Raw genomic sequence first — 15014 nt, 5'->3', positions numbered from 1 at the left:
TTATTTTATTATATTAAAAGAATAATACAAATAATTCTTGTATAAATAGGCACTATTGTAAATTATCGAAGTAAGAAATTTTCGACACAATAAAATTGCAGTAAAGTTTTCTAACGATTTGGCATAACTTTTGTATAAAAATATATTCTGAAAAACTTGCATTACTGAGTCTGTGCAAATAAATTATCCAACTGAGTGAAACCAACTTAACTCATATGCTTAACATTGGGTTAATTTGGCGTGGTAGAAAAAATAGAACTTAATTATGTTTATTTCATTATTTGCCAAGAATAATGCAAATAATTCTTGTATAAATAGGCACTATTGTAAATTATCGAAGTAAGAAATTTTCGACACAGTAAAATTGCAGTAAAGTTTTCTAACGATTTGGCATAACTTTTGTATAAAAATATATTCTGAAACACTTGCATTACTGAGTCTGTGCAAATAAATTATCCAACTGAGCGAAACCAACTTAACTCATAGGCTTAACATTGAATTAATTTGGCGTGGTAGAAAAAAAAATTGTTTGCGTTAGAACATGCAACCGTTTAGGGAAAATTTCATATTCAAACATAAGAATGTTTCATTATTTACCAAATATAATACAAATAATTCTTGTATAAACAAGCATTGTTATAAATTATCGAAGTAAAAAATTTTCAACACAGTAAGATGGCGTTAAAATGTTTAGATGATTAGAGAGGACGATTTTGCACAAGATATTATGAAACACTTGCTTTACTGAGTTTCTGTGAAGAATAATTTCACTAAAGAAACTTATGCAACTTATCTAATATACATAACAGAAGATTACTGAAAAAAATTGCTTGCATTAGATAATTCGAATAATCTCACTAAAAAAACTTATGCAACTTATCTAATATACATAACAGAAGATTACTGAAAAAAATTGCTTGCATTAGATAATTCGAATAATCTCACTAAAGAAACTTATGCAACTTATCTAATATACATAACAGAAGATTACTGAAAAAAATTGCTTGCATTAGATAATTCGAATAATCTCACTAAAGAAACTTATGCAACTTATCTAATATACATAACAGAAGATTACTGAAAAAAATTGCTTGCATTAGATAATTCGACTATTTTGAGAAAGTTTCATGTTCATGTATACAAATGTTTTATTATTTGTCAAGAATAATACAAATATTCTGGCACTGATAGAATATAGCATCGCACTGAATGCTTTTGCCAGCTAAGAATAACCTTCATTCAACAAGACATCCTATAATAAAAGACAGTTTTTTACAGTTATTAGTCACAAAGATATTAAAAAAACTGGACGCTGAAATAAGATTATGTCTAAGGCTCTGAAATTTTGGAAAGCTCTCGTTTCGTAAGAGCTGTGGATATCAGAACGAAAGAGAGAAGAAGAGAAAGAGAATGGAACAAGTGCGAGCTTTCGAATAAAGTATAATACCTTATTCGCTTCCCTTGGGTTGCTAGTTCGAACCCCGCCGGCCGAAGACTCCTCGCGTGTGTGGTGGCTGGCGCACGTATAAATCTGTCGTGGTCATAAAATCCTCCATGTCGAGAGGGAGTACTGGATCAGGGGTGATCGTTCTCTGATTCAGTTCTAAATTAGGATCTGTGTATGAGTGAATGAAATGCATGAATGAAGTCCGCCCAGTAAGAAGGATTGTGACGAGTGTGTAGCTAAGTCATACGCTTGGCCCTAGATGGCGCTACTGAAAAACAAGAGACGCATCCTTAGCTTAAAAAATCACTGAATTCTAAACTCAGTGGGCTTGTCTATGACAAGCCGTTAGAAACAACAACAACATAATGATCTTAGATTGAAAAGTAATCGAAAATTTAAAATGATTATTCAAGCCTTAAGTTTTTAAGCTACTGCAGCTATTGAAAAACTATCAATTGTTCATTATGATGAGACGATAATTTGTTTAATTTCAATTATCTTTCTATTTTGAATTATACGGATATCATATATGAAATAAAAATTAACATTTCTCTCGAGCTGGATAGAAATTTGGATATTGATGGATCTGGGCAAGGTATAATATCCCCGATATTGTTCAATGTTATATGATATAGCAAATATTGTATTAGATTTTAATATATTATCTGATGTTGTACATATATATGTAATGTTGTATAATGATATTATATAATTTAATACTATATGATATTGAGCTTTAAATACTGTATAAAATTATTCCTTGCACAATAGTTAGAATAATATATAATATTATTCATTGCACTATATTTACAATATTATACGATATTGGACTATTTTAAGATATTATACAATATTATATGGAACAATATCATTATACGGTATCATTACATGGGAACATGATCGATGTGTTACTGTAGCCGTATAATGAAAAGAACCGGGCATGTATTTCCTACTATTTTGGTACAAAATTGGATACAGGCACTCATTTTGTTGCTGAAACGATATAACATATTTCATTCATTTAGTTCATTGTAGTTTTGAGTTACCACTTTCACATATACACAAATAGACAACCTACCGAGCGACGTATTCTATCCGATGGTGTTTCCATATACAAAGACATAATTTTTTAAAAAAGTTTTTTTTTTTTTTTTTTTTTTTTGAACTCAGAGAATAGGAGAATAGTGAAGAGAGAAAATTCATTTTAAGAATGTATTTTTCTGTTGAGTATATTCTCTTAGTATACTTCTTTTCCGGGAAAATAAAAAAAACAATTGTACACCTTTAAAATGCGTTTTTTATTATAAACAAAATGAAATAATATCTTTCATAATTTTCTAACTGCGAACCTTACTTATAAAAGTATCAGTTCAAAGAAGGCTTTCAGGCACAAGCATTGTTTTATATTTTTAAAGCTTGTCATGTGTGGATTCACATTAGTGTCACGCATATCACCATGAAATTAATTCATTTTTTAGCCTTAAAAATTTCACTTTTGTGATGATTATATCTTTAGTATGACAATTGTGACTAATAGATACTAAGATATAAAAAATAACATCATCTTTCATTTAGGTTTTCTTCAATTTTCTTATTATTCCTCAAAAAAAACCTATTAACAAGATTACGGTCCATATTTGCCACTTTTTGATATCAAAGGATCATTGGGAATATGTTGTGTCATAACACAATCGATACTACTGACTTGACTAAGTTATGCCGTGATATAGTCAAGCGCTATTCAGATTGTAGTTACAAGTTACCCGCATGAAATAGTCGTTAATCAACTGAAGCACCCCTCCTCTGTTGAAGCAGTGATAAATCTTTACAGTATATCATATGGTGGCATTTCTAGGAGCTCTGTAAAGTTAAGGCTGGTTGACTGTAAGCCTTTTGGATAAGAAATTTGCAATTAAGCCTCAAATGACTCTAAAATTTTACATTTAAAAACTTATTTTACTCGTAGAAAGAAGTGATTTTTAATATTATATAATTTATAACGTTGTAGTGGTCACTTTGTAATGTTTCCACTATGGACATTTTATATACCATTTTACATTTAGTACTTACGGAAATAACTCATGTTATTGCTTACAAAGTAATTTTAATGATAATTATAGAAATCTTAGTGTTCATAAAGTTTGGAATCACATGTAGGTTGTCCATTAAAGAATTTGTTACTTATTAAGGCTATTACTTAGTTACTTATTATCAGATCTATACTTATAATTGCAAAACTACTCTAAATACCTCAGGGGTTATAATGGTTACCTTAATCTTAATCGGCTATTCTAACTCGTCCGAAGGCACACAGATATATTTGATTGACCGGACTGCTACGACAACAACATAGGTGGGAACTATATTTGAGTCCTAAGGGCATCACCGGTCACTCATAACCCTTCCCATGGGAAGCACGTCCCGTCATCGATAGGAGGTAGCCTACCCCCACATGTTTGTACCTACCAGGGTGGCGAGAACCAATCACCATACCGAAAGCTTTTCATCCTCATTTCTGAAGTACCATCAGTTGGTAGGAGTTTATAATAGTTAGAATAATATATAATCTGTTTTCTCTAATCGGGCTCAATAGATAATAATTTGAAATTTACTCCAACAGTAAAAATACTCTCAATACTATAAATAATAATATTTTATGTAATTTTAGCCAATAATTGTGTTTCATAAAATAAGTATGTGAATTAATAATATAAATAATGAAAAATTATATATTCTAAATATTTAAACCATCCGACGGTCCTATCAATCATATCTTGTAAAATATTTTTGACACTTTAATATCATGAAAAAAAAAGGTTCCATTCTTATGTGATTAATTTAATCGAATAATGAAGCTTTAAATGCTACTATTTCAGACAATTTAAATGGCTGTCTCGATTGAAAACCATTTCAGTGGCACTTTAATATCATGAAAAAAAAATTCATTTCTTATGTGATTAATTTCAATCGAATAATGAAGCTTTAAATGCAACTATTTCAGACAATTTAAATGGCTGTCTGGATTGATAACAATTTCAGTGGCACGCCTACAACGATCCGAGTAAGATAAGCGAATCAGTACATAGCACTTTCTCAAAATGGCCAGTAATCGGTTTAAAATAACTCAAATTGATTGCCTCATAACTCAGTCAATTTTAGTAAAAAAAGAGTTTTTTTTATTATTACAAAGTTACTATGTCAAGAATATTGTGCTAAATATGATTGATAGGGCTGAGACCTGAATAAAAATGTAGACTTTGAAATATTTCACCAAGATATTTATTCATTCAACCTACATAAATTATTATTCTTTACGCCTTTTAAATCATGTTTTCGACTGAAAGTATATGCCTGTCTCTAACACTTTAAAATTTTGATAATAAGTCTTGATTAGAATAAGCACCTTGTATAGAAGAAAAATAAAATCATCTGAATGCTTTAAAAGTATTTTGTTTGTACTAAAAAAAATGCTAGGCAAACTTTTATTGTTTTTCTAAAAATAAAATTTTACTTTGTAATAATTTTTTTTTTTTGAAAAAATGAAAATAAAAACCGATAACCATAAATATATTTTATTGGCTTTATCTTATGGTCTTATTAGATATATCTTATCACTCTTTTAATGGAATGTGAGATGGTTCAGAACGTGATTAAAAACAGCAAAATTCCCTAATAGTAATATTTTCGATAATTTTATTCATTATCTGTAATATGTGTTTGTTAAATCCGCTTAAATACACCCCAACTCGCTAGGTCTTAAGACAAAAGCTTTATAGAGTAGTATTTTTTTTACATTATATTTTCTTTCATATAATTAATGCAGTTTTTCTTCTTTTTGCACATTAAAGGGTTTATTCATCTTATCATAAGTATTTTCGTCAAATTATTTGTTTGTTTTTAATTATTTTAATATGAGAAAAGGGCAATAATATAATATACATTTGGATTCGGAAATTAATCATTTTTTTTTTTGCAAAATTTTTATTTAACTTGATTAGTTTCATGCTTATAAAGATTAAATTTTGTAATCGAGTTTCCGCTGACTTTCCAATTTCCTCGAGTTTTGAAATTTTGTAAACATGTATTACCGATGAAAATACACTGTTTTATAATTTTCATAATTTAATATTTCAATTAATTATTTAATTTAATTAACTTTTATTTTATACGTGTAATGGCGCCACCTGGTGTTAAATTTGAGAAAAAATAATTTCAAGATTCCATAATATTTATAATAATGATTGTTAATTAAAATTTAAAAAATAGAAAGTAATTAAAATCTGAGTTTTAATGCTCTAATAACAGAATGTTTTAATTATTTTTTTTCTCCTTTTTCCAGCGGAATGCGTGTCAGCTTTGGGCATGGAGTCAGGTGATATCAAAGACCACGAAATCAACGCCAGCTCCTCCTACAACGAAGGAAGCGTTGGGCCACAAAATGCAAGGTAAGGCTCATTTGCAACATCATTACTTTGATTGCATCGACTTTCAGCATTACTTTGAAATTTGAACTGAAATATATTTTTTATTTTACATATAGACATATTTTGTCAAGTTTGATTCTTATTATTTTAATATTTATTTCCCTAAAATATAATTCACATCGATAATTGAATAATACACCAAAAATTGCAATTGAATAATGCACCAAAAATTGCGCTTCGTTTTTAAGTACTTGGTAAAATTTATAATTATTGATTTATTACACATCAAATTATTAATTATTCTACCAAATAATCCTAACTGGGCATTTAATGAGAGGTTCCACCTATAGATTAAAATTAAGCTTTCCATAATTTTAATGATTGATAATTGTACGATAAGACTAATTTATGTTGATTATCATACTGCTAAATTTTAATTACTGTTTTAATTATCGACTCTTCTTTCATTAATTCGGTTATCTCCCAAATTTTATTGATTGTATAAAGTAATTTCTTGAATACGCATATCTCATAGCTGATTATCAGCTCAGTTAAATACATTGTTAATTACTATAATATGAATTGTCAATAATTTTATACATAATTATCTGAAATCCATTAATATTTCAAAATATATTTAAGGCATTTAACTCAATTGATAAGTACTCAGATACTGAGGGGTAAGGTTTTTTTTTTATTTCATTACTATCCGCCTTTGGCGACCAGCTGGTTCGCAAATCTTAATGTTCGTTTAAATTTTAATAATTGAATATTTTACGAAATTCTTACTTTAATAAATTCTTCATCAAATTATTTTAAAACTTCACATTTTGATAGTCATATAATTCCATCATAATATTATAAAGGCCTTCAGTAATAACGCAATATGTATCTCTCATTTTCTGTTAGCTCCCGTAGAATTTATGCTTTAAATTAAAGTGGAAAGAATGAATCTGCAATTAATATAATAATATTTTTTATTGAAACAAAGCATTTTTTTATAATATGATTACTGATAACAGAGTCACTGAGCGTTTAAACTTTATGGGCACTAAAGAATATCTTTCTTAATTTGTGTAATATCTCAAGAATTTGTCAACAAAATTTTCTCAGATTCATCATGAACAGATCGATTCATTAACAATGTTTAATTTTAAATGCATCAAATAAAATGGATCGTTTAAAATAATCGGTCGAAAACAGGTTTTAAAAAAAACTACTTAAAAAACGATGTACTTAAAACTATAAGCATATACAAAAAATATATAACTAACATAAATACAATTTAATTACAAAAGCATGCAACTAACCTAAAAATAATTTAAATCAATTATCATCCGTTGATAATATTGTCTACAATCAGAACACAATGCGCATGCGTGAATTTTCAACGCCAGTTACGGTAACGCAAATGCGTGAATTTTTCTACGCCAGTTGGGGTAACGCTATGCAGATTAGACATTTTTAATTTCCTTTACTCTGTGTTATTTTAATTCAAAAGTACTTCAGAATGGATCTGAAAGATCGATTAATTAACAATGTTTAATTTTAAATGCATAAAACATTAAGAAAATAAACAGAATAGTTTGAAATAATGAGACAAAAATTTAAACCCTAGTCTTATTACTGTTTAAAAAAAAAACTGAAGCCTTACTCATTTGAAGGTGGGGAAATTGGAAGATTTTTTGGGGGGAAAGTTCGTTTTTAATTAATAATTAAAATTCTAATTAAAAATTCAAAAAAAGGGACCCCAGGTGCACATTCCCGACCTCTAAGGCATACATGTACCAAATTTGGTAGCTGTAGGGCAAATGATCTGGCCTGTAGAGCGCCAACACACACACATTGAGCTTTATTTATAAGTATAGAAGTATAGATGATAACAATGGCAATTCAAGAGTCCGTTTCAAGACCAAATCCTATTTTCTGAATTTATTTGTTCAAGAATTATGAGATTTTTTTATTTATTTATTTTATTTTTGCCAAAATAAAAGTAATATTTAAAGAAACTAAGCTAATTTTTGAAGAAAGAATTTTTCTTAACTTATATTACGATTATTAAAACATAATAATCATTAAACATAAATATTAAGAAGCAAACATAAAATGTCCATTATATTTCTAAACATCATTTCACAATAAAACGCAAAATGCTCATATATTAAAATAATATTTTTAAAAAATTAATAAAATTATATGACTGATATAATTATACACCCTGCTATCCGATGGCCTGTTTCCCTTCTCTCCTAAGTGAATTATTGAGAAGTAAAAACTGACAAACTCAATAAACAAAAAATTTTTGAATAGGCAAACATGGCTATATTTCATAAAATTATGAATTTATTCAACATTTCTTTGCTTATTATAGTCTCAGAATTCTTATTAAAACTCCAGAGAGTAGAAATCAATGCCCTCTGGTTATAGAAAGATAATTAAATTGTTATATTGGTAATGATTATTGATTAATAAATATTTTTTTAAAAAATAGGTAATTAACATATACAATAATAACGCTTTTAATCCATAACAAATACAATAATAACGCTTTTAATCCAGTCTTTCATAGTTTAAACAACGCTAATCTTTACCTAATTTAAATATATTTTGAAGTTAATTTAGCAGATTTTTTTATGTTGAAAAGAGAAAGCTCAGCATGCTAACAGATATATTAGAAATCAATCCGGATAGTTTTATCATCTTGTGGCTTAAATTTTATTACCCACTGAGATTTTTCATAATGTAGCATATTAGGATGCAATCAAATGTAGTAATTAGCGATTATAATGCAATATAATACTGCATCTATATCTAATTCCAATAAGAAGAACTGAATTGTATTCTTCGAAAAATGTATTAAAATCATTCTAATAACAAATATCGACGAGCATTTCAATACAACGAAATTACAGCAAGACTAAAAGTCAGTAATCAGGGAAAAAACTGGCAAGAAATATTCATTATAGTTATGAACTCGGATATAATTTCAATTGAATCTAATTTATTTTATATATAATGCACTTGTAAGCTTCAGCTTTTGAAAAAAACATGCATAGAAAGAAAATTGCTATTCAAAAATTTCAACGAATCGATGTTACATTTATGATTTTATGTTCTGCTTTGACTGAAACATCGTTTTAAGTTTTAACGATTATTTTAGATTATGTTTTTATAAATAATACCATGATAACCTTGTGAACAGCAAGTCTCAATTTTGTAAGAGAAAACTTTTGAAGAGAAAATTAATTAACCAAAATCTTGAATTTTTTTTTATTTTCTTACGATTATTCTATAAATATATTTTCAACAAAAAGATCTCATTCAGGAACAAGTCATTCCGACTTTTAAATTTGACAATTGTACATCAATTCAAAGTATAACCGCGAATTATGTCTAATTTTCCATTACATATGTAATTCAGAAACATTTTTAATTCATTCTATAACACGACCTTACTTTACAACAAAGAAAGTTAATTTTCTTTAGCAGAAGATTATTAGGAATCAATATGATGGTAGCCAACATTTACGTTTTCTTAATGTCATTATCTTTATAAACAGAAGTAAAAAATACTTTTAAATTTGATAACTCATTACCTCTAAAAGGTACATGAAAAAAAAACATTTTTCTTCTAAAGATCGGAAGAAAAATAATAAACTTAACGTCATGTTTACCTAAAAAGGTTTAAGTGGCATTTATGATATAGTAGAGAAAGGTGTAATGGTAATCAACAGAATAAAAAAACTGTACTAATGCAGACACGGTTTAAAGCTTTGAATCAAGTAATCAACGGCTTGCAGAGCCATTATCCGCATTTTTTTTTTACAGTGCATATAATCATTATCATTATCGCCTCAAAAGAAATCAAACTTTAAAGAGACTACGCAGTTAGATAATGAGTCAATAAGCAACTGCAGACGATATTTTTTTGAATATTCTTTTAGTTAAAGATCACAGGTTTCGCCGCCATTTTTTTCCCGTTCTTCTTTGCATTGTATTCTTCGTTGAAAAAAAGAGCAAGACAAAAGTTTTAAAGTAAACACACAGATAAAAAAGAGGGAAAAAATGAAAGTTGGAAAAACAGAAACTTAGCCAAAATGAATTGAGCGGGGAGGAAAAAAGACTTCAACGGTTACACTTTTTCTGAATTCTTTCAAGTAATGAGCTGGAACAGAAATTTTTTTTTATTTTGTTTCCCTTTTGTTCTTGATATTATTTTCCTTTTTCCGAAATGAAGAGAAAAAAACTCAGAACTTTATCATTAATAAGGCAGTCACGGTAGTCTGCATTGTTGAACAATGACAGGACAAATTTTTCCGCTTCAAAACATCCCGCCATTGCATCTTCATCTTATTTTTATTCTCTTTTTTTTTAAAGAAAAGAATTCCCTTCATTTTGAAATAAAACGATGCTTTGAAAAAAAAAGAGTCAATAAAATAACGGCGATTTTTTTTTGTCATAACTTTTTATTCAAAACATGAATCATCTTTTGGCAGTTAATTAAATTTTGTTCGATTGTAAAAAAAATTCTAATGATGTAATAATTTGAATTCATTTGCTTTTGGGGAAGAATAACTCTTCATGTTGCGTGAATTCTGCGATTCCGAGAATTTATTTCAAGAATGGCTTGATTTTCCAGCAACAAAATATTTCAGTGTTTGTGTCAGGAAAAGAAATTTGCCTTAAATCATATCGTCTGCAATTTGAATATCACAGTGAAATTTTTTTTGTAATCTTTGAAATCGTTTATGTATTTTTGTAAAGCAAATTCTTTTAATGAAATATATTTCAATGTATTTAAAATATATTCTTTTGTAATTATAACTACTGCAAGATAGGTAAAGTTATATCTAAAAAAAATCACATTTCAATGAAATAACCTGAGAAATCCATTAATAAATAATTCGGAATTCAGAAATTACCGGATGAAATTTTATTGTATTTATTATTCATTTATTTGAATAAAAAACATTTCACTTGCCATTACAAGATATTGTAAGTCAAAATCTTCTTTATTTATATTGCAGTGTATGTGTGTGTGTGTGTGTGTCCGTGCGTGCGCGTGTGTTCTCTACAGATTACATCGTTTAAACAAAAGCTACTAAATTCCACTGATATATACCTCGGAAATTTTGAAATATATAACCTCAGAGAGATTACTTTTTGAAATTTTAATTAATTAAAAGTTTGAAGGCATTCTGAACGAAACTTCTGAAAATTTTACAGCATAAAAATGATTTTTGCATTATCTTAAAATTTAAAAATTCTTCCCTTTTCAATGATACCAATTTTTTAACATGTAAATTAAATTTCTATTTCTAATCAATTTTTTTTAAAAATGTAAACATATTTTCCAATAAGTCATTCCACCCAAAATTCAAAATAATAATTAACCTGTACGAACACGATATGTGTGCACTGTAAAAATTAGCTTTTATCAACTTGTTGCCATCATGTTGACAAAATCTCAATTTATCGATTGGTTAACTCTTACTTTGAAATAAAATTAGAAAAAATGTAATTTTGAGCAGGAGCCTGTAAGAAATGAAATAATCATGCTGCAAGATATTTTTATGAATGATAAATACTGCAAAAAGTTTAGTGAAGTAAAAGTATATATATATATATTGGACATCCACTCTCATCAGTTCCCAATACCTAAAATCTAAGTTATTGGCGTTAGGCATATACATCTAATAGGAAAACTGGTAAACAATACTACTATTTTATGGAACGTGAATCAATGACATTTCTGATGAATTACGAATTTTATATTTTTATACAGGCCCTCGATCCTGTGAGTCATGTGAATTTTGCAAACATGTGGTTGACGCAACTTAACTAAATATTATTTTTGAGCCATTAAATCAAACCAAACCTGTGAATCATGTTTAGTAAAATATTTTTGAGACAATAACATTTTAAATAAAAATAAAAGGTCACTCAATGGAGACTAAAATTGAGTGAATTATAAAAATTTGAATCTGGTCGCCAAAAGTAGTTAATCTATAATAAAAAATATTTTAAAAAATAGCACCGAGGGAAAAATTTACAGAGATAAAATTGGAATCACTAAAAAGCTCATTTGTTTTAAAATGTAAGTAAAGTGGTTTTGAAACATTATATACTCTGAAATTACAATTCGAAAAACGCTAAAATTTTGATTAACTCTTAATATAAAAAAAATCTAATTTAATCTTTAAAAACCCTTTCTTAGTTAGTATTTAAATCACAAAAAGTAACCAGTTGCAAATTTAATGGGTTTATATTAAACTGTCTTTCCAGTAAAGCTTTTTCAACACTTTTTTCAAAATGCATGTCACAATGTCATTCTATGACGCAATTCATTATGTATTGCATGACACAACTTACGTGACAACATTAAGTACTTTCCTGTTAAAAACAATTAAAAATATCAGCCGAAGTAGTACAAATTTTCTCGCATATTCTTCAATACAAATTTTAGCTTCCTTCCTGGACCTTGGGAAAGGCCTTGAATGCTTTGCATAGCATTGATAAACGATAGACACCAAATATAGATCTTTGGCGTGAAGCTAGAGTTTTTATTGAATCCATCGTGAGAATATGTATTTTGGCCTTTTTTTTTGGCGGCCGATTGCCACAACAATATCACACGAAACTACAATGGTTGTCACAAGATAGCATACCGAACTTCATTGATTTCATTGCTTTTGTATGTGTGGTAAAGTGTAAACAGAACAGACGATGAGCCATTTGACGGATTTGATTCAAAATTTGTTATCTATATTTTAGATGCTAAACCTAGCTCATTGCGTTTTGTATATCGAGCTCATTATAAACGAATAATTAGATAGACTGACTTCCTATAAATAGATTCTTTCAAAATTTGATAAAAATTTACAGATTTAGTCGTTATACCTTATACTAAATTTCAGTGGTCTAGCTCAAAACATTTTTTTAATCATCGTGCTCACAGACATATAGACAGACAGACGACATAATACCAAAGATGATTTTTTTCGTGCTCGGAAGGTCTGACACGAGGAGAATTCGTCAAAATCTCGAGTTCGAATTTTTGACGATTACAATACTTCATATACGAGGATCAAGGGTGAAATTTTGGGAAATAAATATTTAAAGAAATAAATGAATACATTTTTTCCATTAATTTACTCAGAATTTTACCCCTTCTTTTCAGACTTGATTTATTGTCAAATCAAATTTGATTCATATAATTCAAGTTGTACATAATATTTTTTGTATGTATACATAGCCGAAAAAGCTTATGAAATGCAGATATAATTGAAATGAATCATTTATTGGTAAAATCCTAGATGGGCCCACTTCTTGGCGACTTATTTGAAATCTCGCCAAGTTGACAACTAATTGAATATTTGTTATTATTATTATTTTTCAATTAAAAAACGATACTTGAAGGCCAGAAATAATAATAAATAAAATAAATAAATAAATAAATAATAAAAAATAATAAATAAATAATAATAAAAATAAAATAAATAAATATAATAAAAAATAAAATAAATATAAATATAAATAAATAAATAAAATCCGTCTAGGTTGCCACATTGGCGACGTTATCGCCACTCGTTTGGCGAGAATTCAAAAAGACGCCAAGAGGTGGGCTGTGCTAGGATCCACCCCATTTATTTTCTGAATCAAAAAGTTAATACTTTTATTGAATTTGTCAGTACTATAGTCCATCTCATACAAGACTACAACACATAATTTTTTTCCTGTGTAGACGAAGCTTTATTTATTTCATGAAAAAATATTTTCTATTTCGATTATTTATTTCAAGTATTCATATTATAAGCAAATAACAAATCCTACTCAAGATCTACAAAAGTGAACATTGAAACTTCGATGTAAATAGCAAACTAAACTATTCCGAAACTTTTTTTAAAAAATTCACCTTAACCTTTTCTCAAGAAAGAACTCAAAGGAAAGAAAAGTTGCTTGACTCAACCTGTTTTTATATTTGGGAACTCATAGGGGAGTTGAGCCGGTAAGCTGTTTATAATTGGTCCCTTTGCACCAAAGCACCTAGGCGCTTTGCATAAGAAGGAGTGCGCAGGCTGTGCGTGACCTTTTCGATGCCTTAAGGCTCTTATATAATTCGAAAAAACTTTAAATTTACTTAGGATGCTTCGGGAAGTCTTATATTTCCTACAACGTATAATGAATTTAATGCTCAGGAAAAGTGGAAAACAGGGCTTGTTTTATGGTTTCTGACAAATTGTTTGAAGCGAGATCGCTTGTAAAGAAATTAAACACGATCTTTGAAATTATTAATAAGTCAAATAAATTAATACTGAGGAACTCATTTTATTTTCATTCATATGTAAAAAGAAATTATTTTTATCATCAAAAAGATTTGATTTTTTGTGTTTTTTTTTATTTTGTGAATTTTCACATTTATATTTTTTTGAATTCGAAAAATAAACATTTTTGAAGTTATTTACATCATATGTTAGTCAATGAACACAAGTACACAAAATCGAAATGACATAGAAAATTTAATCAGATACATTTTTTACCATAAAATTGTAGCTTTCTTCAAAATTTCGAAAGGAATCCTGCAGTGGGAGGTGTGTCTACTTGTCCGTCCGTATGCATGTTGACTTGATATTTACAAAATATGGATACCAAGATGCATTAATTTCACATACAGTTTTATCATCGAAAGGCGACGAGTATACAGACGACAAATATTTACAGCAGAGACGAACACAGGACAGCACAATACAGACGACAGTAACCCACTAGTAGTAATCGTCCACAGCACTCGAAGCGGCCAGAAAGAATCCAGCAGGAGAGGGGATCCTCGGAGCTTCTCTCTACGGACTCCAACGGCTGAACTTCTCGCTTTAGCTGCCGAATCACTACTTCTCACAACTGGCTACTACGCAAAAGATACGCACTGCTTCCACAGTAGACAACAGAATTAGGGACACAGCAGCTCAACACTCGCTCCACGCAACGTTGGCACTCCGGTTTGGTCTCGCTATCCTCTCGAAGACTTGTTACTTGTCGGCGACTCCGACTACAATTCACAACTGCGACCCACGACGACACTTGCAACTTGAGAGTGCCGGCCCTTTATCGTTCCCGGGAGGTGGGCCGAGAACCTTCTGGGCAAA

General features: G+C 28.9%; 1 protein-coding gene across 1 annotated transcript in view; it reads left to right on the top strand.

The window, feature by feature from the left end:
* Positions 1 to 15014, top strand: part of LOC129980906 (discoidin domain-containing receptor 2-like) — a 355932-nt gene that overhangs the window by 211283 nt on the left and 129635 nt on the right. The window contains exon 3 of the mRNA XM_056091382.1: positions 5787 to 5892. Within this exon, the coding sequence (XP_055947357.1) occupies positions 5787 to 5892 (106 nt within the window). The remainder of the gene's footprint in view (positions 1 to 5786; positions 5893 to 15014) is intronic.

Source organism: Argiope bruennichi, chromosome 8, assembly GCF_947563725.1.
Source record: "Argiope bruennichi chromosome 8, qqArgBrue1.1, whole genome shotgun sequence".
Lineage (NCBI taxonomy): Eukaryota > Metazoa > Arthropoda > Arachnida > Araneae > Araneidae > Argiope > Argiope bruennichi.
This window is presented reverse-complemented; position numbering and strand designations above follow the sequence as displayed.